We start from the raw sequence: 27180 nt of genomic DNA, 5'->3' as shown, positions 1-27180 counted from the left end.
ACAAATGTTTGTTATAATAAGACGATGTGTCATGCGCAACAACCAGACCCGTACCTTCAGGGTCAAGGTCGTACTTGTTCATTCAAGGTCAACATTGTCTATTTGAGGGTATATGTCGTGTCCAGTCCATAACTTTCTTATTATGAAGGACTTTTGTAAATACTTGCCATAATTGTTAACAATAATCAGATGATGTGTCATGCGCAAAAACCGGTCACCTACCTCCAAGGTCAAGGTCACACTTGGAGGTCAAATACTTACATAGTCTGTTACAGGGTATATTTTGTGTCGGGTCTATAATTTTTCATAGATCAAAGGATTGTGAAAATACTTCGCACAAATAGTCACTATAATAAGAGGATGTGTCATGCGCAACACCTGCATCCCTACCTCCAAGGTCAAGGTCACACTTAGAGGTCAAAAATTAACATAGTCTGTTATAGGGTATATTTTGTGTTGAATCTAGAACTTCTTCATAGTTCAAGGGATTTTGAAATAACTTGGCACAAATAGTCACAATAATAATCATGCACAACACCTGCTCCCCTACCTCCAAGGTCAAGTTCACACTTAGAGGTCAAAGCTTAACATGATAGATTTTTAAATTCCGTGTTTCATTTTATTTCTTTAATAAATTTATTGTTGCATTTGCAGATCTAGCATTGATCATAATTTTGGACTGAATGTCCTGAGGTCCATACCTCAATCTTTTGAAATAGCACAATTTTATGCTACATATAAAACTCCCGGGGCGGGGGACGTTGGTAACTCTGTTACAAATTCTTGTTGGCATTGAAATTAATGTTAATTTTTTTATATTTAAGGTTAAAGAATTGAGTAGAAGATCAAAGGGTTAGTATTTAGAATTGTTCTGTTTTGTCCATTGTACAGTACTGGACACGCGAAACCCGCAAAAGTCGCGTTATGCCGCAAGTGTAGTCTATGACGCGACGGGACTTTACGCGGTAAAATATTGCCACGTGCAAGTTTGCCAAATTTCATGGCGGTTCACGAAAAATCGCCGCGATGTATCGCAGTAATTTACGGCGAATCTACAGCAATATTTGTATTAGGAAGTAAATGTACTACTTGGTCCCGCCCGGGGGTCTTTAATTTTCACTATATACATATAGTAAAAAGTTTGAAAATTTTTTGTGAATGTCATGTATATTTATAAATAGCAATTGAACATGTACAGTGAACAGCGTATAAATTTTGTATTGAAAACAAAGCAATCAGGTGCTGGATGAAAATTAGTTAACAACAAAACGAGATTAAAATTACAAAATGTAATTGGAACTTGTAACATCAAAGAACGCACAATAACAAATTGTTCAATTGTTACTTTGATAATAATACAGATGTAATTAAAATCCGTTGTTTACTTTCGCATATATTCTATTTTTAGAACAATACAGTGCGACATTTATTACCGATTCACAGGTGTAACTAATTATTACGTCTAATACGCTAATTATAATTGTTGAAAATTGTAAATGTTTTATCACTTAAATTGAGACTTTCTTTACTTTTAATTTCACGAGTAAAAAATGCCAGGTGCTTGAGATGAGTAGGTGATGAGTAGCAAGATGCAAGTTGATTGGTCGACAATAAAATAATTTAATTACAAAAAATTACAAGATTTTCTTGATACAACTTCATGTAGATCTACTAATTAATTTTCATACATGTACATGTCTATCATTTTAATACTAATGGTCTCAAGTTCATAGAGTACAACATACATTTATTATACAAAGTAACATGTATTATTCACGGCAAATCACGGCAAATGTTCACGGCAAAATCGCCGCGAGTTGATTTCGCAGGAATTATCTCAAGTTGCCGCGAATTCACTCGCGTTATAAAGCATGAGGGTTCTACGCGAATTGTGCGGGTTTCGCGTGTCCAGTACTGTATTACTATTATTTTGGTGTTGAATTAAATAATAATAAAATTGCCATCTACCATTTCTTTGTACATGTACTTAAAACTTGAAATGTCTTTCCTTTTTAACCAGGTTTTCAACGAAAACGGGTTATTGTAATGCCAAAGTTGGCGGGCGGGCAGGCGGGCGGGCGTCAACTTTTGGTTTCCGCTCAATAACTTGAGTTTGTTTTGGCCTATTGACACCAAACTTGGTGTGTAGGTAGCTTATATCAAGAGGCAGCTTGGGATTGCTACCCACGTGTTGTCTGTGATAAAGGTCAAGGTCACTGTTACTAAATATAGAAATTCAATTTCCGCTCAATAAGTCTTTAGAGTTTGCTTTGGCATATTGACACCAAACTTGGTATATGGATAGCTTATATCAAGAGGCAGCTTGGGATTGCTACCCAGGTGTCTGTGATCAAGGTCAAGGTCACTGTAACTAAAAATAGAAATTCTGGTTTCTGCTCAATAACTTGAATTTGCTTTGATTTTTTGACACCAAACTTGCTGAGTGGCAGCTTTGGATGGCCACTAGGATATCTGGGAGCAAGTTCAAGGTCATTTGCTTACAGTATAATTTTCAGCTTCTACACAATAACTTCAGTGCACTTTGACCTATTGATTGCTGTCACATCAAAACTTGGTTGTTGAAAATCTGGTTTTCGTCGCATTGCGGCGCTTCTTGTGTTTGAAATATTTAAGGGTTAATCAAATCTCTCATTTTATTCTAGAATTTCAGGAATATTTCAAAATTACACCAGAGAGATTTGTTCGTTACATAAAACTTCTGTTTCATGGAGGGCGTATCGTGTTGTGCGGGATACTGAAGGCAAAGCTGGGTGACCAGGACCTGTCAGAATTTCTTGAAAGAAAGAAGGAAAGTCTGATCAGAAATAATGATGAGAAATTTTACATATGCCTTTACGCACAAGAGTCTTGTTCAGACTATAAGAACTGGGATGTTTTTCTTCTGGCATCTGTTCTTCTGCTTACCTGTGATGATGACCTTAGTCAAGATGAAATCATGTATATCAATCGCTTAAAAAGTGATAGGGTAAACTATGCTACCCTTGCGTTGCAGTCTCTAGATCCAGATGATTTTCTTACAATGTGGATTGATCTTATCAATTGTCTTTATCATCTTTCAAACAACATTGCCAAAGAGGACAGACAACAAGTTAAAAAGCTTATTGAACGATATAAGAAAAAAGACGATGCAGGAAGTGATGCTGAGGAGTATTTAAAACAGCTAAGGGAATCTGGTGTTGAAGTGAAAACATTAGAAGATGTCTACAAAGGTACATTAGTTTTTTATGCCCCCGCCATAAAATGCCCGGGGCATATAGTGTTATCCTGTTCCGTCTGTCCGTCCTTCCGTCATTCAGCCATCATCGTCACAGGGGCCTTGACTAAAAAAAGCTTGTCTGCCCAATAACTTAAGATTCCTTTGACCCAGTCTTCATATTTGGCACGAAGGTTAGTCATGACTAGTAGATTACACTTATTGATTTTGAGGTCACTGGGTCAAAGGTCAAGGTCACAGGGGCCTTGACTTAAAAAAGCTTGTCTGCCCAATAACTTAAGATTACATTGACCTACAGTCTTCATATTTGGCATGGAGGTTAGTCATGATTAGTAGATGACCCCTATTGATTTTAAGGTCACTGGGTCAAAAGTTAGGTTACAGGGGCCTTGACTAAAAAAGCTTGTACGCCCAATAACTTAAGATTCCTTTGACCTACAGTCTTCATATTTGGCATGGAGGTTGATCATGACAATTAGATGACCCTTATTGATTTTGAGGTCATGGGTCAAGGTCACAGGGACCTTGACTTAAAAAAGCTTTTCCCCTCAATTGCTTAAGAATGCTTTGGTCAACAGTCTTCATATTTGGTATTGAGGTTGTTTATGACTAATAGATTGCCCCTATTGATTTTCAGTGTACTGTGTCGAAGGTCAAGGTCATAGGAATTTTTACTATAATAAGTTTGTCTGCTCAAAAGTTTAAGAATGCCTGTCCGCAATGTATTGATTTTGACATTTGAAGCATGTAGAATACATAACTTAGCAATGCACTGGCTTAGTAACCTCAGATTTGGCAGGGAGGTTGTCATTGTGCTGTAAATGGCCACTGTTGATTCTGACATATGGATATATCATAAGACAATACATGTCAAGTTCGAATTTGGTCATGGGGATTTTTGACAGAGTTATACCCCTTGATGAAATTTTCAGTTTTCGTTCTTTATCTCCCCAATGGTATTACACATTCAACTCAAATTTGACAAATGGATACATCAAAGGAATGCACAGTTCAAGTTCGAATTCGGTCATGGTTCAATGATATTTGGCAGAGTAATGCCCCTTATACTCAGGGTTTTCAATAAGAGCCGGCCGCCGGCCGAAATGACCGTTTAAAAACACTTTTTGGCCGGCTGAAATTTGTAAAATTTTCAATTAATACCAAAAACTGAGAACAGAATTTGACTGTCAAATACTGATGCTCCATGATAATTGTTAATTTTTCAGTAGAAATACAATAAGTGATTGGAATAAATCTGAAAACAGACTTTTATTAGCAAATAAATGTTAATTAAACTTATGTATAAACCATAAAGTCACCATAAAGTGAAACCGGAAGTCAAACTCCATTGCTGATTTTTCCAGCCTACTGCAATATTGCAATGAAAATACTTGCTAAAACTGGACACTATTCAAGGGTTTAAACTTTAAAAAAACATGATTAGTTTGCTATAAAATCGTAAAATCAATTGTTGATAGTTGCCATTTACACTGATAATGTGTACTAAAATACATTCATGTGTTGTTGAAAATAGATCTGATTTCGAGTTTAACTTATTCGGACATGCAATTACGGATTGCATTGTGTACATGGTATGTAACTGGTTGACTTAATGATTAAATTTACTGGAAGTCTCTTCATTCCTTTGATCGTGCACAGCTTTATTAGCGGTTGCAAAATAAGAACACATGTTCAGGACTTGAAGGCTCTTTGTGTGGATTTTAAGAGTCCTAATGACGCATTAATGTTGAGTTTTGAAAGTTAATAAATTCGTTAATGGGTTTGTCAAACTCTTGGCCATATGCAAGTGTTACAAAACATTACATCTTGTTTTCGTTTCAAAACTTTGTAAGTCAGTCTGTTTTGCCATTGTCTAAACTGAAAGTAATATGCAAGTGTTACAAAACATTTGTTCTTCCTGTAGTTCTAGCCATTTGTATCTAACCAGACAGACTGCAATGTTCTGTCACATTTCGATTTTGTGAACTGCTGGGTTGATGTACACACTTAAGTTACAGTCAACGAGACAGGCTCGCCATCATCTCGTTTTCAAACCACCCCCAACCCATAAACTGTAAGTCAGTCTGTTTTGCCATTGTTTAACAGTGATTTTTTTATGCCACCGCAGCATCTGCGATGCGGTGGCATATAGCGATTCACCTGTGTGTGTGTGTGTGTGTGTTTGTTTGTTTGTTTGTGTGTGTGTGTGTTATATAGATTATATAGTGAACTTAAAAAATCTTCTTGTGAAAAACCACTAGTCCAATTTCAACCAAACTTGGCAGGATTGATCCTTGGGTGAAGGGGTTCCAAAGTTGTTCAAAGAATTTCATTCCATGCATATCTGGTTGCCATGGCAACCAAAAAGAATTAAAAGAATAAATTTAAAAAATCTTCTTGTAAAGACCCAAAAGGCCTAGAGCTTAGATATTTTGCATAAGGCATTGTCTGGTAGACCTCTACCAAGATTGTTCAAATTATAGCCCTGGGGTCAAAATCGGCCCCGCCCCGGGGGTCATTGATTTTCACTATATATACATATAGTAAAAACTTAAAATACCTTCTTGTAAAGACTGAAAAGGTCTAGAGCTTAGATATTTTGCATAAGGCATTGTCTGGTAGACCTCTACCAAGATTGTTCAAATTATAGCCCTGGGGTCAAAATTGGCCCGGCCCCGGGGGTCATTGATTTTCACTATATGTACATATAGTAAAAACTTAAAATACCTTCTTGTAAAGACCCAAAAGGCCTAGAGCTTAGATATTTTGCATAAGGCATTGTCTGGTAGACCCTTACCAAGATTGTTCAAATTATAGCCCTGGGGTCAAAATCGGCCCCGCCCGGGGGGTCATTGGTTTTCCTTATATGTATATAGTAAAAACTTATAGTAAAAACTTTTAAAAAATTTCTTCTAGCAATTGACAAATGCTAGAGGTTAGATATTTTGCATGAAACATTGTGAAGTGAACTTCTAGCAAGATTGTTGTTGAATTATAGCCCTGGTGTCAAAATTGCCCCCGCCCCAGGGGTCATTGATTTTAAATATAATTATATATATATAGTAAAAAATCTTATTGTCTGAAGGTACAAGGCTTAGAGCTTTAATATTTGTTAAATGATATCATCTATAGGAACTCTACCAAAGTTGTTCAAATTTTGCTTCTAGTGTCAAAATTAGCCCCGCCCCGGGGGCCATAGGTTTTCCTTATATGTATATAGTAAAAAATTAAAAAAAATCATTTTCTCTCAATTTACAAAGGCTAGAGTTAAGATATTTTGCATGAAACATTGTGTAAGGAACCTCTAGCAAGATTGTACAAATTATAGCCCTGGGGTCAAAATTGGTTCCGCCCCGGGGTCATTGATTTTCATATGTACCATAGTAAAAAAAAAAAAAATTTTTGTCTGAAGGAACAAGGGATAGAGCTTGATGTTTGCTATATAATATCATCTATAGGTCCTCTACTAAAGTTGTTCAAATTTTTCCCCTGGTGTCAAAATTGGCCCTGCCCGGGGGCAGTGATTCTCATTATGTACACATAGTAAAAACAGAAAATAAAACAAATGTTTTCTGAATGGGAGAAAGCTAAAGCTTAGATATTTGACTTGAAATGTTTTTTGGTGGGCCTGTATCAAGATTGTTTTGAATTAAACCCTTGGGTAAAAATTTTGCCTTGCCCAAGGGGACAGTGACCTACTTTCTTGTCCTTTGATTTACAGCAATGAAATTTTGACATAGTTGTGCACAGTTTCAGTTGTAAAATTGAACTTTGATATCAGGTGACCTAGATTTTGATGATGTGACCTACTTTCTTGTCCTTTGATGTACAGCTATGAAATTTGAACCCTGTGCACAATTTAAGATGTAAAGTGAACTTTGATTTCAGCTGACCTAGATTTTGACAAAGTGTCTTACTGTGTTGTCCTTTTGATGTAGTCATGAAATTTAGGCTGTGTGAAATAGGCTTCACCACCAAATTCACTAGACTCGAGTGCATTGATATATTCCTACTCTGATCTTTTATTGAGTTAACATTAGATTTAGCCACTTATCTGATAACAAGAATAAGATAGGTCAGGGATCTATGCTTTTTGACAATCTTCAAAATTGTAAAGAAACAAAAAAAAATCTGTTCCTACACTACTATTTAGTGTTGTATTAATGCGGTGGCATAGCATTTTTCTCAAATGCAATCTTGTTTCAATTTTCAAAACATCCTGTGGCTTTCTGACGGGGAAAATATAGCGCAATAAATAAAAAAAGGGGAAAATCAAATTCTAACAACTGAGAATGGTTTACCCACACATATTTTAGAATATTCAATTTCAATTCAATTTAACATCCATGATTCATGCAGGGGCTATCTGTAGAGACAGTGTTCTGTTTTAAGCTGATATAAGTCAGCTGCCGTTAAGTCATGGTTCTAGTGAAAAATGTGCAAAGGGCATTTTAGGGGAAAAATAGTAGCATTTTTTGGGGAAAATATACCTATTTAGGGCTAGGGGAAACAGCCTTTATTCGGTTGTAAAATGCAGGGAAAAAATCACTGTTTAAACTGAAAGTACTTTCATAGATAACGGTGCTCCGAATAAAGCATTCCTGAAATAATATTTTGGAAACGCGAGTGCTCAGGCCACTTTAAAAGAATAATCTTTGTTTGCTGTCTCCCGACCCTTTTTGGAGTTGGGTAGGTAGGAAGGGATTTTTTTTTGAAATTCATAAATACTTTTTGTTTGATTTTGTGATAGGACTATTTGAAAAAATGTGAATAAATATTCTAAAATTGAGAAGTCTTACTTTTTATATCAGTTTGTGTAATCTTCCAATTTGTCAATACAAGAAGAATTGTTTTTTTTGATAAACATACATATAACATAAACAACAAATTCTAACATTTACTCAACAATTCTACATGTGACAGGATTACTAGAATACTCATTTATAATCTGCAAAATAACTACTGAACAACAAAAGGCATCATTATACATCAACAGTTTAAAGTCTGCTTCACTTCACTAATAGCCAGTATGTAACACAGCCAGAAAATAAAACTTCAAACGTTGCTCGGAAACTTCAAACAAGTACACAGTTAAATCACAGTCCTTATGGTGGAAATAAATTTAGGTTCACAGTATTCATTTATATAGGGCATCTATGGGGAACCTTTCTTGTGGACTGTTATGCATCGCTCACAAACTGAACATACAATCCTTTACTTTGTAAACCAGTCTTCGAAATAAACGCCAGTCCGAGGCCCGAGGCCACTAAATTTAGCATCGGTCTGGTGATTATTGCAAGGTTGGTGGTCCGACGGACCAGTAGATTTTTTTGTCATGAAAAAATATTATAAGAAAAATTCATCAAAATAATGAAGCAGGGTTCTCTAAAAGATTGATCTTTTTGCCTTTTTTGCAAATGAAACCCATCAATTCTGTCCTAATTGTTCAAAACACAGCGAGAGATGTCTAAATTGTATTGAGTAATGGAGGCCGCCATTTTTTTTTCTTGGATATTTTCCGTACCGCACCGTACAGTTACGGAAATTAAACCATTGTTTATTATGGTCATTATTTAGCTATGATTTTGTGATTATTGAGTTAAGTAAATATTTTGTGTGAAAGTGATTTGTTTAAAGCAAATTGCTTTGTTCATGTTCAATTCTAGTCAATTTTGCCTAAACATTTGGTCCTTAAAGATTTTTCAAAGCTGTCAACATATGGCCCAGAATACAAGACATATTATGCTTCTTTCAAAATTATCAAGGGAAGCATGATAAAGTGTTTTCCTGTTTCCATCAATTTTTTACCTATCTATGTATTTGGTCCGGCTAAAAATCACCAGGTCCAGTAAAATTTGATATTTTACTGGCCCGAATGTCCTGTGCTTTTTAAAGTTTTTCGTGAAGACTGTAAACAGTTCTAGATTTCTCTGTGCTTCTGGCTCAGTTCATTGGGCACAAATATCTGGTCATTTATTATTGGAGGCATAGTCGGGGAACTCCACAAGATTAGCATGACATCTGCAGCCGTACAAACACTCTCCCTTGCAGTGCATCTCCTACAAAAACAGACCAAACGCTATTTAGACTTTATTATGCCCCCCTTCGAAGGTCTGTCTGTCCGTCGGTAGACCACATGGTTTCCGCTGATTATCTTAAAAACTATTTATCACAAAGTCTTCATATTTCGCATAGTGATTGGTCATAACTAGTAGATGACCCCTATTGATTTTGGGGTCACTAGGTCAAAGGTCAAGGACACAGGGACCTTAAATGTCAAAATGGTTTCTGCTGATTATCTTAAAAGTATGTATCGTAAAGTATTCATATTTCACACAGTGATAGGTCATAACTAGTAGATGACCCCTATTGATTTTGGGGTCACTAAGTCAAAGGTCAAGGTCACAGGGACCTTTAATGTCAAAATGGTTTCCGCTGATTATCTTAAAAAGTATGTATCATAAAGTATTCATATTTCACACAGTGATAGGTCATAACTAGTAGATGACCCCTATTGATTTTGGGGTCACTAGGTCAAAGGTCAAGGTCACAGGGGCCTTAAATGTCAAAATGGTTTCCGCTGATTATCTTGAAAAGTATGTATCACAAAGTCTTCATATTTCACATAGTGATTGGTCATAACTAGTAGATGACCCCTATTGATTTTGGGGTCACTAGGTCAAAGGTCAAGGTCACAGGGACCTTAAATGTCAAAATGGTTTCCGCTGATTATCTTAAAAAGTATGTATCACAAAGTCTTCATATTTCACACAGTGATTGGTCATAACTAGTAGATGACCCCTATTGATTTTGGGGTCACTAGGTCAAAGGTCAAGGTCACAGGGGCCTTAAATGTCAAAATGGTTTCCGCTGATTATCTTGAAAAGTATGTATCACAAAGTCTTCATATTTCACATAGTGATTGGTCATCACTAGTACATGACCCCTATTGATTTTGGGGTCACTAGGTCAAATTTCAAGGTCACATGGGCCTTAAATATCAAAATGGTTTCCGCTGATTATCTTGAAAAGTATGTATCACAAAGTCTTCATATTTCACATAGTGATTGGTCATCACTAGTAGATGACCCCTTTTGATTTTGGGGTCATTAGGTCAAAGGTCAAGGTCACAGGAACCTTAAAATGTCAAAATGGTTTCCGCTGATTATCTTGAAAAGTATGTATCACAAAGTCTTCATATTTCACATAGTGATTGGTCATCACTAGTTGATGACCCCCATTGATTTTGGGGTCACTAGGTCAAAGTTCTGTTCAAGTAAAACATACGTGCCGTATTATTGATCTTTGATAGAAAACAATTTGTTGAAGTCATGTGAAAAAAACTGGAAATTAAAGACTAAATTTTTAATGGACATTGTTGTTTTGCCAGTTTACCTGCCGGCTATCTGGACGATACAATGTTTGTTCTCAAAATTGTGAAAATGACCTACTCAGTAATGGTTTACCAGCCATTAAAGTTAGAAACCACATCGCTTTCAAAATTGTGAAAGCTTGCCGATGATTTGCTGTTCGAAAGGTTATGACAAGATGACAACCAATTGGTGGTCGTCAGATCCTAATGTTAGTGTTAATTAGAAGCTAATTTTAATCAGTATTCCTAAAGATTCTTATTATTCCAGTTCAAATAGCATGATTTAAGTTTTCAAGCCTGTACATAATTGTTTTCTTTCTTTGTATTTACAAAAGTCTACTTTATAGTACATTTAGATTTATAATTTAGAAATACAATTTAATCAGAGTTATGTGCTTATGAATGTTGAATTTTTGAAATTTTTAATCTTGAAAACTTCCAGAACTTTCACTGAATTTATGTATCTTCAGCAACATTTATTACTAATAGTAAAAAAATATTTTGTTTTTGATGATTTATTTCTTGAAATAAGGATTGTTTTTACTATTTAAAGCAGCACATTCTTTTACATTATGACAATTAAGTAATACTACAATATTATGACAATTAATTACTGCTAAAATATCTTCTAAAGTTCTAAAGAGTATCATTAAATTTTGTGTTTTGTATTAAAATACACTTTTAAAATGTCAGTTTCTAAGAAATTTATAAAATGAACACCTAATGCAATATTTTGACACAGCCACAAGTGAAAGTATAACACTGCTGGTGTTCACAAATAAAATGAAATATTTTATGATCTTACATGTAAAATAAACAAATTTTACATTTATTTCATATGTTTTTAATGGTTTTAAGCCATTTTGATTTTTTTCTGTGTATCATCATATATATTACTTTATCACATTATGTTTATATTCAAAAAATAATTCTGTTACAGTATTTCATTAATTTTGTTTGATTTTTAACATATGTGCAAATATTTAAGTGCCTCTAATCATATATCACATTATACTTATAATTAAGTGTATTTCTCACAATATTACCTTTATTACATGCTTTTCAGTGGACAGTGAAATTATAAAATATCATTAACAGTAACACAGTAGCCAGACCTATCTGAATGCAGATGAAAAGAATATAACTTAAAATATATAGAAATACCATCAAAATACACATCATTATGAGTAAAAGGTGCTTGAATACAAAAAACACATAAATATCTAGTTATCTACATAGTCATATCAATTCAAAAATGTAACATTATGAGTAAAAGTTTACAGGATTATTTTTCAATAAGAACTATGTGACATCATGATTTTATGACATCATTAATGAGAGCGCATGTCGTTATTTGGCAAAAGTCAGGAAAAAAAGATTAAAACTGATAAAACAGGATGGAATAAATAGAAAATTTGTTTTTTTTATGCAAAATCATATTATATTTGTAAAATTATAGTCACAGAACAATTTTACTATTAATTGAATTAATGATATTATGATTTATATCTTTTAAATTTGTGAAATGTCTAATGTGTTAGTAAATAATTCTGAATAACATCATGTATTTTTTACCAATACCTATTTAAATTAAAATAATAAGAGACTTAAAGCTGCATGCCTGAAGATGAACCAAAATATGTCAATAAAACCAAACCGAACAAAAGTATTCAGTAAAAAGATTTCAAGTTCCAAGTTATGTGCGAATTATGACCGATTTCGCAGTATTTTTCAACCTTAGTTCTATTGCATTACTAATGCAGTATTAAGGGCTATTTTAGCATATTTTGACCTCTTTTTGGTAATTAACATGGGTTGTAAGTACTGTTTACAATGTGAAAGTTATTTTCTTTTTTCACTTCACAATGTTTTACTTTACTATAACACATTTTCAAATTTTTCATGAAAATTAGCATTAATCTGGAGGCGTGCTGCTTTAAAGGATTTTAAAATTCCTATAATGGAGGTTAAAGCAGTCCTTTAATTGTGCATCAACAAGGATGCATTCACAGCCCAAGCATGCATGCACAATGCTTTCTAGCACAAAGTACCATAATCATGTTCATCATTTCATTATTTGTGTCATTGCAGTCAGTAATCCTGAGTCATGCATATAAAAAACTTGCAACAAAAGCTTTTGCCTCAACATGAGGATTAATATTAAGAATCTGCAGATTTCACTTTTAAGAATTTGTATTAACACAAAAGATATGACTAGAATGAAAGTTATTATCCAATTTTTGTGTTTGTATGAGGTTGCTAACACTTACAAGTACCAACTATATATTTAAGTAGGGTATAAATCACTGATAATTATGCAAATATGTAACAATATCAAATTATACTTTATATTATGGTCTTAGAACCGCCCGAGTAAACATGATATTCTAACTTGATAGATAAAAGATATTCTTAACTTTCAAGTTATTGCAAAAGTAATCTATCTTAAGATAGAATAGTTTTGCACGAGATTTAGGAATCAAAGGGACATACTTTATAGTGTTAAAGTATTCTAACTCAAGATAGAATAGTTTTGCACAATAAATATTCTGGAAAAAGTAGCTTTTCTAGTGCAATACTAGGCTATGTTAACATGTAGGCAATAAAATGCATATTTTACACTTTTCTTGAAAAAATGAACATGTACACAACTTATTTCTATTTTTTGATAAGATTGGTTGTGATTTTTTTTTCAAAAAATGAAATCAAAATAAAATAACATATTTTTTCCATTTCCTGAAAATTTTTCAAAATACAAGTTAGAATAGTCTTGCGCCGAGCCCTCGAAATGCGACCTCTATCTTACAGCCGATGGATCAAGGAGTCATTCGATGTCTTAAACAGTTGTATAGACGCAACATAATTACCTACTTGTTACGGTAAGTTTCGCACCCTAACTAATTATAAAATATATTACAATGAAAAGCTGTTAATGCCCGATAATTACCAAAAAATCGATTTTCTGTATGCAATGTTAACTAAACAGTTACAAAAAATTGCAAAATAAGTGTTTAAAAGCTTATCTAAATGCAATGCAAACCGCAAGTACGAGGGTTGATCAATAAATTCGTGGACACACTCCATAAATTGTTTTTTTGGGGAAGGAAAGTTAATATAATTATATTTGACATTTATTCAATTATTTATCAATTTGATGTTTAAGTTTCAGATAAATATTCCATACATTTTATCCGAAATGACAGTTTTCAGAAATACATGTAAAGCTGATCGCCGCAGCTCATTTGCAACTTACGTTACGTCGTGACGTCGGCGTTACATCTTCTCAAAAACAATGCAGCACCAACTTCTACACATCGTTCATGCCTGTGTACCCACCGACTGGAAATGTTCTTATACAATGAAGTATCAAATGAACGCAACACAGACAATGCTATGGACTGCAAATCATGGAACCCGGTTAACTTGTGTCCCTTTAACTCTGCCTTCAATTTCACTCGCATAACGTTCGCATCGCAACAAGTTTTGATTGGTCTGCAGCATCTCTTATCATCCTGAAGTTCTTCTCTACCCTCACAGAAGTGTGTGTGTCACTTATAAACTAACGAATAAGACACTTTTTTGTTCCAGATACAATTTCCATGTTTTCTTAATTTGCTTTGGCGTCATACCAAGATTTACACAGAACTTAATAACTGCCCTCTGCTCCAACAACGTCATGCTCCTCTCTGGTGACACACCCCTGTCTCCATTAACATCTCCAACAAACGAAAGAAATCGTAGCGACGCTTGCTTTTTTAAATGTTCTATAAACGATATAAAAGAACGTTGCCGTCATTTTCATATTTTAAAGAAGCACGCCAAAATAAGGACAATTTTTAAGTATTTCAAAATGGTAAATATAACTTTTTTTTGAGCTGCGGCGTTCGTACGGTATAGGGTTGCTATGGCGATACATATAATGAATAAAATGAGATTTGTTTTTAAAAAATCACAATATATTTGAATAGTGTTAAATTCTTCTCCTAAATAGCAAAAAATCTTTATAATATCTTGATTAATTATTAAGTTATTAATAGTGTCCATGAATATATTGATCAACCCTCGTATAATTTAATTATTTAATTTTCCAGATGTTACGAAAAGAGGCAAGATGTACAGATTCAGATTCGGCGTGGAATCGATTTTATAAGTTCTGCCTGGGACAGACTTTCCGCTACAACAATTGCTAATTGTTTCAAAAGAGCTGGTTTCATAGAACAAAATGACCTTGATGACGACATACCATTGGCTCAGCTCATTGAAAATGTAAACGATGACCTGCCCCTCTCAGAACTCCGTGATTCATGGATGCAGTTACGAAAAAACATTCCCTTGCCTGAAAATGTTACAGCAGATGATTTTGTAAATGTTGATAATTCACTTGAAACAAGATTAAATCCGTCTGAAACTGATATTGTGAATCAAATCAGAATGAAACATTCAAAAGATCAAGACACCCAGTCGTCCAGCGATGACAGCGACGTACAAGAAATTCAGCCAGTGTCTGTCTGTGAATTTTTTAGTGCCATAGATACTGTCCGAAAATTTTTGGGAGATCGCGAGCCGGATGAAAAACTGTACAAGTGTTGCTCAGAGCTTGAGGCATTTGGTTATGAAGCTTTGAATGAGAATAGAAAACAATCCAAAATAACTGATTTCTTTCACATGTAACTTTTATCACGGATCTTAATTGTAATATTACAGTACTGGACACGCGAAACCCGCAAAAGTCGCATTATGCTGCGAGTGTAGTCTATGACATCGCCGCGTGTAAGTTCGCCGAATTTCATGGCGGTTCACGAAAAATCGCCGCGATGTATCGCCGTAATTTACAGCGAATCTTCAGCAATAATTGTATTAGAAAGTACTACTTGGTCATTCCAGTGGTCTTTAATTTTGAAAACTTTAAAAAAATCTTGTAAATGTCATGTATATTTATAAATATTTAGCATTTGAACATGTACAGCGTATACATTTTGTATACTAAAACAAAGCAATCGGGTGCTGGTGAAAATTAGTTAACAATAAAACGAGATTGAAATTACAATTTAAGGTAATTGGTACTACAGTCTAGACTGTTTTAAGTGACCTACTTTGGGAAACAAGAAAAAAGGTCACATATGACAGGGAGTCTCTTAAAACAGTCTTGCCAAATTTGCCAACATTGGTTTAAAAATGTACATGGATATGTACATGTATAGCTAAGTATTGACTTATTTCATTGAAATACATACATGGTATTAAGATAAGAGTGATAATTGGCTATAAACTATTTCTTTTATTGCATTTAAAAAGATAAAACATTTAAAATACAGTACAATGTAATTTGATAAAACAATAAAACCATTGAAAACATTAAAATGTTACCAGTTTACTTTAAGATCATTAAAAAGGACAGTTAAAGGGAGTTAAAAAAATAAAATGTATCACTGGATAAAGTTCAGCTATCTATACACTAATAGAAATTATATTAAATGCATTGTCTCTTGGTAACACTAATTAAAATTCACATTAAATGCATTTTCTTCTGGTAACACTAATTAAAATTCATATTAAAATTATTGTCTCTTGGTAACACTAATTAAAATTCATACTAAATGCATATCTCATGGTGACTTAAAATATTAAATTACACTGTTCTCTTTTCAAAGAAATCAGTAATCTGTGTTTGTTTCGGTTTGTTCAAGATCTAGTTGCACAGCTCATCATAAAATTTGACAATGTTATCAACCAGTGTCTGATTTCCTAAACTGACCGCAAAGGTTTTAAGTTTATTAACATAGTCACAAGCCTCAGAGTAAGTCGGTACATTTACTGATGAATCATTATCATTGTCATCACTGTCATCATCCTCACTATCAATGCCGGTAGAGAAAGCACAATTTTCTGGCATAAATTGTGAAAGTAAAGTTTCAATTGGTGCATCCCAGTTTGAATTTTGTATTTCGCATGTTAACAATTCTTCATCAATTCTGATGAGGTCTTTATAATCGCACCCAAAAAGCTCGTGCGACATTTGCATTACTGCTAACGGGACATCATCATCCTCATCGTCATTGGCATCAACACCAGTAACAGAAAGAGCACTGCCCGAACTATTTGTATAATCACAATCAAAACTGAATCCAGCTTTTAAAAAACATTTTACAATTGTGCTTCCCTCGACTTCTGACCATGAATTGCTGAGCCAGTAAATTGCATCTAAGATTGTTATTTGTTTCAGAAGCTCACTGCCCTGCATAGCTGGATGTTGCTCCATACCGCGTATCATATGTTGTAACTGAAATGTACAAAGAAAAATGTGTTAAAACGCATGTTGATACCTTAAAAGTATGCTGCCTTACAGAAAAGCAGATTAAATTTGACAATAAGACAAAAATAATTATCCACCTGACATCAACACTAGCATTTATACATTAAAAGCAGATTTCTATTGCAAATCAAAAAAGGAAATTATTACATGCAGAATTAAAATTGATTTCCTAGCCTTCAAATAATGTGTGTGTGATTTTTCATGTCGGAAAAAAAACCTACCTGACGTTTTCTGAACTTGAGTTTTACTGTCTGGATTATCCCCTGATCCATTGGTTGTGTGACAGACGTTGTATTGGCCGGCAAAAACTGTACTTTGATATTACTCAAGTTGATCTTGGGGTGTGAAGGTGCGTTGTCGACAAATAGTAAAATGTTTCTGTTTTGACTTTTCATTTTTATTATGCCCCCGCCATGTAATGGCCGGGGCATATAGTGTTACCCTGTTCCGTCATTCCGTCCTTCCGTCATTCCGTCCTTCCCTCCTTCCGTCATTCTGTCATTCCGTCATCATCAGTTTCCGTTCATTATCTTAGTAACGGTTGCACATATTCAACTCAAATTTGGCATATGGATATGTCATGAGAAAATACAGGTCAAGTTCGAATTTGGTCATGGTTCGATGATTTTTGGCAGAGTTATGCCCCTTTTACTTTGAAAATAATATGAAATTTTCAGTTTCCGTTCATTATCTCCCCAACGGTACAACACATTCAACTCAAATTTGACATATGGATATGTCATGAGAAAATACAGGTCAAGTTTGAATTTGGTCATGGTTTGATGATTTTTGGCAGAGTTATGCTCCTTTTACTTTGAAAATAATATGAAATTTTCAGTTTCAGTTTATTATCTCCCCAACAGTACAACACATTCAACTCAAATTTCACATATGGATATGTTTTTGGAATGCCCAGGCCAATTTCGAATTTGGTCATGGTTCAATGATTTTTGGCAGAGTAATGCCCCTTTCACTTTGAAAATAATATGAAATTTACAGTTTCTGTTCATTATCTACCCAACAGTGTTACATATTCAACTCAAATTTGACATATGGATATGTCAAAGGAATGAGCAGGTCAAGTTGGAATTTGGTCATGGTTCGATGATTTTTTGGCAGAGTTATGTCCCTTTCACTTTGATAATAATATAGATACATCTTAGGAATAAGCAGTTTAAGTTTGAATTTGGTCATGGTTCAATGATTTTGGACAAACTTATCTTTCTTGAATATTGGAAAAAATTTGAACTTTCAGTTTCAGCACTCATACTTTTGTGGAAATGTATGTAGCCATTATTTTGGCTACAAATATGAAATATGCTATTTTCAAAAGGTTAAGACTGAATAATTTCAGTGCCTTGAACATTGTATGAAAATGGTTTGTGTAAACGTTGAAAAGTTTTAAGGGCTTTGAACTTAAAATGAAAACAATAATTTGTGCAAACAAATTTGGAACTAAATATTATAACATCTGAAATTTTGGCTGCATGCGGGGGCATCCGTGGCATGATGACACATTTCTAGTTCTGTTTAGTGACTTCAGGAATTCTTCATAAATGTAACTGTTCATCCACGCTTTTTTATTAAAAAAATAATCAACTGGCAAACTTTTCACGTCCATTCTACCAAAACACCTCGGGTTACGAGATTTACCAATAACAAGAGGCTTAATCTTCTCGCCGGTCAAACTAGAGCACAAAGCCACTGTTATTCGCTCCTTTAATCTTTTCCCTCCAGCGCAATCATCACCTTTTAATCGATAAGTCTTACGTCCACTGTCACGAAAAAATAAACCCGTTTCATCCATATTGAAAATATTTTCTGGTTTATAGTTTGCACATATAAATGTAGGTAATTTGTCTGTCCATTCAGAAATTGTTGACTGCTTTACATCGCCCCTCTCACCACTCATAGACCCAAATGAAATATTATGTCTCTTAATGAAACTCTCAAGCCAACCTTTCGAGGCCTTAAAGGACGTATTTCCTTGTTTTGCTGCAAAATTGAGGGCCTGCTCCTGTATTAATGGCCCTGTGATGTTTACTCTCCTATTAACAGCATCTTTAAACCATTCATAAGTTAATGTGTTAACTTCCTCATTTCCTGTGAGATATCGACGTTTCTTTGTTTCACTGGGAACATTGTTTTCAATGTCAGATAAAACTTCCAACTTCCTTTTGCGTAAATTTTGAATTTGCGTTTTGCCAACAAAATAGTCTGTGCAATTTTGTACGCTGGTTTACCTCCATCTAGCATTTCTAGGGCCTCAACACGCTGTTCAAGTGTTAAAACGATTCCTTTTTTTTTGCTTTTTTCAGCTGCCATGTTTTGTAATCAAATTAAATCTCGTCACAAATAACATCGCGCGAAATAACGAACGATAACTCTTCGTGTATAAATTTTCTGGGGAGCGTCTCAAAGTCGGTAAAAAACAGTCTGAAAAGCGGATCGGGACCCGGATTTCATAGTCGTTTGTCGCGTAAGACAGGGAGTCGCTTAATTCAGTCTAAATTAATAGTAAATTGCGTCGGGGGCAAAAAAATAGCGTCGCATATGACAGGGAGTCGTCTAATTCAGGGGGTCGTTAAGGCAGTCTCGACTGTACATCAAAGAACGCACAATAACAAATTGTCCAATTGTTATTTTGATAATAATACAAATGTAATTAAAATCCATTGTTTACTTTAGCACATATTCTATTTTTAGAACAATGCAAAGCGACATTTAGCACCGATTCACAGGTGTAACTAATTATTACGTCTAATACGCTAATTATGATTGTTGAAAATAGTAAAAGTTTTATCACTTAAATTGAGACATTCTTTACCTTCAATTTCACGAGTAAAAAATGCCAGGTGCATGAGTAGGTGATGAGTAGCAAGATGCAAATCAGATTTTTTTTTATTTCCGCCAAATCGGCCAGGGCATTCTACCCAAAAAATTCCCTCGATAACAAAAATAAAATCGGAGTTAAATCACACATTTAATATGTAAAGTAACGAGTGATCATTCATGAGGGCATTCTGTGCATAAAATTAGGGTGTTACTATTTAAAGTATTTACATAAATAGCGACCAACCAGGGAAGGATATTTTCCTTACGTCACGTAGTACTGCATGCACGCGGCAATTAAGTTGAATTAACTAATAATAGCACGTATCAAATTAAGGTGTGGAAACGGATTAAACATTTTTAGCTCTACTATTCGATAAGAATAAGTAGAGCTATTGCAGTCACCCGAGCGTCGGCGTCGGCGTAACCACTTATGTTAAAGTTTTTGTAATAGTTCAAATATTTTCAAAGTCCATTGACATATGGCTTTGAAACTTTGCACACTTGTTCACCATCATGACCCCAACCTGTAGACAGGAGGAGGTAACTCTATCAAGCATTTTGACAGAATTATGCCCCTTTTTCGACTTAGAATTTACGTTAAAGTTTTTGTAATAGTTCAAATATTTTCAAAGTCCATTGACATATGGCTTTGAAACTTTGCACACTTGTTCACCATCATGACCCCAACCTGTAGACAGGAGGAGGTAACTCTATCAAGCATTTTGACAGAATTATGCCCCTTTTTCGACGTAGAATTTACGTTAAAGTTTTTGTAATAGTTCAAATATTTTCAAAGTCCATTGACATATGGCTTTGAAACTTTGCACACTTGTTCACCATCATGACCCCAACCTGTAGACAGGAGGAGGTAACTCTATCAAGCATTTTGACAGAATTATGCCCCTTTTTCGACTTAGAATTTACGTTAAAGTTTTTGTAATAGTTCAAATATTTTCAAAGTCCATTGACATATGGCTTTGAAACTTTGCACACTTGTTCACCATCATGACCCCAACCTGTAAACAGGAGGAGGTAACTGTATCAAGCATTTTTTTTACTATCAAGCACTAAGAATAGTCGAGCGTTGCTGTCCTACCGACAGCTCTTGTTTTGTTCAATTAATGAATATTTGTAAAGCATTTATATGGTCACTAGTTTACCATGTGGTAATTTTAATGTGCTTTGGGGTACATGTTCGTTTGTTTATGACTGACGTCACAGATTAAATACTGAGCCCATGCAATAAAACATTTCTGGTAGCAGCGGGGATTCTGTCATAAAATTGACCGAAAAAATAATTTTTTGGAAGCTGTGGTCCTTTCATATGCATTATTGTTTTGATAGCAGACACAAGTATTGCACAATATCTTCAAGATCATAAAAATGTAAATAAAATATCACAATCAAAATGCACTTACGATTAATAATATGTCAATAATTGACACAATCAATATCCAACATTTTTTTTTACTTGAGCATAATTAAACATGTGTAATCATTCCTTGACAAAAAGAAATGACAGTTTTTTTCTGATATATAAAAAAGAGGTGGAAGTCAATTGAGTGTCGGCATTTCTTTGATGATTCGGCAACAACTACAGGTGTGTAAACATCAAAGATTCACAGATTCTTCATTATCTCCCCAACGGTACAACACATTCAACTCAAATTTGACATATGGATATGTCATGAGAAAATACAGGTCAAGTTTGAATTTGGTCATGGTTTGATGATTTTTGGCAGAGTTATGCTCCTTTTACTTTGAAAATAATATGAAATTTTCAGTTTCAGTTTATTATCTCCCCAACAGTACAACACATTCAACTCAAATTTCACATATGGATATGTTTTTGGAATGCCCAGGCCAATTTCGAATTTGGTCATGGTTCAATGATTTTTGGCAGAGTAATGCCCCTTTCACTTTGAAAATAATATGAAATTTACAGTTTCTGTTCATTATCTACCCAACAGTGTTACATATTCAACTCAAATTTGACATATGGATATGTCAAAGGAATGAGCAGGTCAAGTTGGAATTTGGTCATGGTTCGATGATTTTTTGGCAGAGTTATGTCCCTTTCACTTTGATAATAATATAGATACATCTTAGGAATAAGCAGTTTAAGTTTGAATTTGGTCATGGTTCAATGATTTTTGGACAAACTTATCTTTCTTGAATATTGGAAAAAATTTGAACTTTCAGTTTCAGCACTCATACTTTTGTGGAAATGTATGTAGCCATTATTTTGGCTACAAATATGAAATATGCTATTTTCAAAAAGGTTAAGACTGAATAATTTCAGTGCCTTGAACATTGTATGAAAATGGTTTGTGTAAACGTTGAAAAGTTTTAAGGGCTTTGAACTTAAAATGAAAACAATAATTTGTGCAAACAAATTTTGGAACTAAATATTATAACATCTGAAATTTTGGCTGCATGCGGGGGCATCCGTGGCATGATGACACATTTCTAGTTCTGTTTAGTGACTTCAGGAATTCTTCATAAATGTAACTGTTCATCCACGCTTTTTTATTAAAAAAATAATCAACTGGCAAACTTTTCACGTCCATTCTACCAAAACACCTCGGGTTACGAGATTTACCAATAACAAGAGGCTTAATCTTCTCGCCGGTCAAACTAGAGCACAAAGCCACTGTTATTCGCTCCTTTGATCTTTTCCCTCCAGCGCAATCATCACCTTTTAATCGATAAGTCTTACGTCCACTGTCACGAAAAAATAAACCCGTTTCATCCATATTGAAAATATTTTCTGGTTTATAGTTTGCACATATAAATGTAGGTAATTTGTCTGTCCATTCAGAAATTGTTGACTGCTTTACATCGCCCCTCTCACCACTCATAGACCCAAATGAAATATTATGTCTCTTAATGAAACTCTCAAGCCAACCTTTCGAGGCCTTAAATGACGTATTTCCTTGTTTTGCTGCAAAATTGAGGGCCTGCTCCTGTATTAATGGCCCTGTGATGTTTACTCTCTTATTAACAGCATCTTTAAACCATTCATAAGTTAATGTGTTAACTTCCTCATTTCCTGTGAGATATCGACGTCTCTTTGTTTCACCAGGAACATTGTTTTCAAAGTCAGATAAAACTTCCAACTTCCTTTTGCGTAAATTTTGAATTTGCGTTTTGCCAACACCGAAGTCCTGAGCAATTTTGTACGCTGGTTTACCCCGATCCAGCATTTCTAGGGCCTTAACACGCTGTTCAAGTGTTAAAACAATTCTTTTTTTGCTTTTTTCAGCCGCCATGTTTTGTAAACAAATTGAATCTCGTCACAAATAACATCGCGCGAGATAACGAACGATAACTCTTTCGTGTATAAATTTTCTGGGTAGCGTCTCAAAGTCGGTAAAAACAGTCTGAAAAGCGGATCGGGACCCGGATTTCATAGTCGTTTGTCGCGTAAGACAGGGAGTCGCTTAATTCAGTCTAAATTAATAGTAAATTGCGTCGGGGGCAAAAAATAGCGTCGCATATGACAGGGAGTCGTCTAATTCAGGGGGTCGTTAAGGCAGTCTCGACTGTACATCAAAGAACGCACAATAACAAATTGTCCAATTGTTATTTTGATAATAATACAAATGTAATTAAAATCCATTGTTTACTTTAGCACATATTCTATTTTTAGAACAATGCAAAGCGACATTTAGCACCGATTCACAGGTGTAACTAATTATTACGTCTAATACGCTAATTATGATTGTTGAAAATAGTAAAAGTTTTATCACTTAAATTGCAGGCTGTCCAGCGTCCCTAAAATTCCTAAAAAATCCTAATTTTTTTCAGTTTGGCTAAAATTCCTAAAAAAAATGAAAAATTCAAAGGGAATTCCTAAAAATGCCCTATTTTTTCACTGAAATTCCTATTTTTTTATCTTTTGTTATAACATATCCCGTAACAACCATTTTTCAATAAAAACCTGAATTTTGACACAGTCAGTCAGGAGCAGATGTCATGTCTGACTAAATTGCAGTCACAAGTTGTTTTTAACTCTTGCAGAAATGCTATACTTGATTAATTGCTAGATGTTATCAAAAATGTTTGTTTTAAATGGAACAATAAAAATTGTCCGACTTTGACTATATCAATATAATCACTTGTTTAAAATGGAGTTAAAAAAAATTCCAAGCAAGTTATAATTATCTTTTATTTGCTACGGAGTTTTACCATTTACCTCAGTCTTAGGTGTATTTAAAGGTTCCACTAAATTTTATCAGACTTTATGTAGGGGACCTTTTTAATAAAATCTTAATTTGTTATCAAATTTAAGTTCTTTTCAAGTGATGACTGTAGAATAGATCTTTTTTAAGTGATACCAGCTGGCAGATCCAGACAAGTTTTCATATTTGGTAATATTATAAAGTGGGTAAGGTAAACTGGCTGTAATGATTGGATGCTTTTACCATACTAAGAAGTGACACCTTCAGCTGCCCTTTTTGTACACATTAACATTAGTCATACCAATGCAATGAATGTACTGTAAATATGTTATAACATTTAGTGTATGTTTTTTTTAATCTGGAAAATAACTGTTAAGAATCATTGAATAGATTGACTCTGTTGTGAAATTTTCTACAATTGTTAGTAGCCCTGATTTATCTTTAACAAATTCTTCAGTGGTGAATACCCTGCTGTTTGAATTTAGGTTAAAATATTCCGGGAATGACCTGAGTGGATCATATCATTTTATCGTTTTTTATGAAAGATCAAGATTTGTTCAAAATGTACCAACCTTAAAATGAATTAATGTTGATAAATTTGTTATGCATTTATAGCTAGAATAAATTTAAAGCATTATTTCTCCTTTCATTTACTATTGGCAAATAACAGTTTAACTAATTGGTTGTTCCGGGATACTCATAACTTTAAAATTGTTTTTATTCTAGTTATGTTTTAATGTAGTTTCAGTTTGTTATAACTGAACTAGAGCATTATTTGTGAGTTACTTACTTTTGTGTCAAATATGCAAAGTTGGGCCCATATCATGGTCTTTTGGGGCCATAATTTAGTTATAAAATTTCAAATTTTAGCCCTAAAATTTCTTTTACTTACCCTAAAATTCCTAATTTTAGCCCTAAAATTTCTTAAAAATTGCCCTAAAATTTGCCCTAATTTTTTGTCAGAAGGTGCTGGACAGCCTGAAATTGAGACATTCTTTACCTTCAATTTCACGAGTAAAAAATGCCAGGTGCATGAATGAGTAGGTGATGAGTAGCAAGATGCAAATCAGATTTTTTTTTATTTCCGCCAAATCGGCCAGGGCATTCTACCCAAAAAATTCCCTCGATAACAAAAATAAAATCGGAGTTAAATCACACATTTAATATGTAAAGTAACGAGTGATCATTCATGAGGGCATTCTGTGCATAAAATTAGGGTGTTACTATTTAAAGTATTTACATAAATAGCGACCAACCAGGGAAGGATATTTTCCTTACGTCACGTAGTACTGCATGCACGCGGCAATTAAGTTGAATTAACTAATAATAGCACGTATCAAATTAAGGTGTGGAAACGGGATTAAACATTTTTAGCTCTACTATTCGATAAGAATAAGTAGAGCTATTGCAGTCACCCGAGCGTCGGCGTCGGCGTAACCACTTATGTTAAAGTTTTTGTAATAGTTCAAATATTTTCAAAGTCCATTGACATATGGCTTTGAAACTTTGCACACTTGTTCACCATCATGACCCCAACCTGTAGACAGGAGGAGGTAACTCTATCAAGCATTTTGACAGAATTATGCCCCTTTTTCGACGTAGAATTTACGTTAAAGTTTTTGTAATAGTTCAAATATTTTCAAAGTCCATTGACATATGGCTTTGAAACTTTGCACACTTGTTCACCATCATGACCCCAACCTGTAGACAGGAGGAGGTAACTCTATCAAGCATTTTGACAGAATTATGCCCCTTTTTCGACTTAGAATTTACGTTAAAGTTTTTGTAATAGTTCAAATAAATTCAAAGTCCATTGACATATGGCTTTGAAACTTTGCACACTTGTTCAACATCATGACCCCAATCTGTAAACAGTAGGAGGTAACTCTATCAAGCATTTTGACAGAATTAAGCCCCTTTTTCGACTTAGAATTTACGTTAAAGTTTTTGTAATAGTTCAAATATTTTCAAAGTCCATTGACATATGGCTTTGAAACTTTGCACACTTGTTCACCATCATGACCCCAACCTGTAAACAGGAGGAGGTAACTGTATCAAGCATTTTTTTTACTATCAAGCACTAAGAATAGTCGAGCGTTGCTGTCCTACCGACAGCTCTTGTTTTGTTCAATTAATGAATATTTGTAAAGCATTTATATGGTCACTAGTTTACCATGTGGTAATTTTAATGTGCTTTGGGGTACATGTTCGTTTGTTTATGACTGACGTCACAGATTAAATACTGAGCCCATGCAATAAAACATTTCTGGTAGCAGCGGGGATTCTGTCATAAAATTGACCGAAAAAATAATTTTTTGGAAGCTGTGGTCCTTTCATATGCATTATTGTTTTGATAGCAGACACAAGTATTGCACAATATCTTCAAGATCATAAAAATGTAAATAAAATATCACAATCAAAATGCACTTACGATTAATAATATGTCAATAATTGACACAATCAATATCCAACATTTTTTTTTACTTGAGCATAATTAAACATGTGTAATCATTCCTTGACAAAAAGAAATGACAGTTTTTTTCTGATATATAAAAAAGAGGTGGAAGTCAATTGAGTGTCGGCATTTCTTTGATGATTCGGCAACAACTACAGGTGTGTAAACATCAAAGATTCACAGATTCTTCAGAAGAGCCAACCAGTCATTTGTCAGAGGTCATTTCGTGTGTAGATTTTGTATTTATTATTTAACAATGGAAACATTATATTCCTTTTTTTTATGGATGCTTCTTTTTGCGCGAGTGTTTTTGTGTCTTTTAGCGCTATGGAATTTCAACAATCGGCGATAATTTTCGGTAACTAACAATTAAATATTTTAACATTTTTAAAACAGGGGTGCAAATATCCGCCATTCAGAAATTATAGGAGACAAATCTTGCGTGTGTTATTTTTTACAGACGTGTAATAAATTGAGTAATGATCACCCGAGAGAACGAAATGTCCCGGTGATCCACTATAACTCTTCCAGGTCGTATGGGAATATTTACGCAGGATTAGTTTATCACATCGGTAATTTGACCATGCTTGAATTTATGTCTTATGTAACGTTTTCAATATGGGGATACATTTAAAAATGAACAAGTTAATGTCGTATCAATTATGTATCTTTTTATGTAACTAAATATCTTTTTACACATATATTATATTTATATCTCTACTTTAAACTCAATATGTATCCCCCCTAAAAAATATTTTTAAACATGTACATGTACACTATTTACCT

The 27180-nt window shown here is 34.2% G+C and overlaps 2 protein-coding genes across 2 annotated transcripts in view; one reads left to right on the top strand and one right to left on the bottom strand.

Annotated features, from left to right (window-relative positions):
- The window catches only part of LOC132729769 (uncharacterized), a 95219-nt gene that overhangs the window by 17739 nt on the left and 50300 nt on the right, over positions 1-27180 (top strand). Inside the window, exons 2-3 of the mRNA XM_060715590.1 lie at positions 825-852; positions 2664-3230. Coding sequence (XP_060571573.1) covers positions 825-852; positions 2664-3230 — 595 coding nt within the window. The remainder of the gene's footprint in view (positions 1-824; positions 853-2663; positions 3231-27180) is intronic.
- On the bottom strand, positions 15676-17437 carry LOC132729767 (tigger transposable element-derived protein 4-like). The gene is made up of 2 exons (XM_060715589.1): positions 17142-17437; positions 15676-16887 (listed from the first exon to the last, which is right to left on the bottom strand). The coding sequence occupies exons 1-2, from the start codon at positions 17349-17351 to the stop codon at positions 16297-16299; spliced, it is 801 nt and encodes a 266-aa protein (XP_060571572.1). The 5' UTR covers positions 17352-17437; the 3' UTR covers positions 15676-16296.

Source organism: Ruditapes philippinarum, unplaced genomic scaffold, assembly GCF_026571515.1.
Source record: "Ruditapes philippinarum isolate M1 unplaced genomic scaffold, ASM2657151v2 ctg973_1_1_1_1, whole genome shotgun sequence".
Lineage (NCBI taxonomy): Eukaryota > Metazoa > Mollusca > Bivalvia > Venerida > Veneridae > Ruditapes > Ruditapes philippinarum.
This window is presented reverse-complemented; position numbering and strand designations above follow the sequence as displayed.

Bases quoted from the DNA above. Each gene is read 5' to 3' on its own strand.
- LOC132729767 (XM_060715589.1), bottom strand. From the start codon at position 17,351: ATGCCCCGGCCATTACATGGCGGGGGCATAATAAAAATGAAAAGTCAA. The intron at 16,888-17,141 runs GTAGGTTTTTTT...TGTACATTTCAG, and splicing joins TCAAGTTCAGAAAACGTCAG to TTACAACATATGATACGCGG.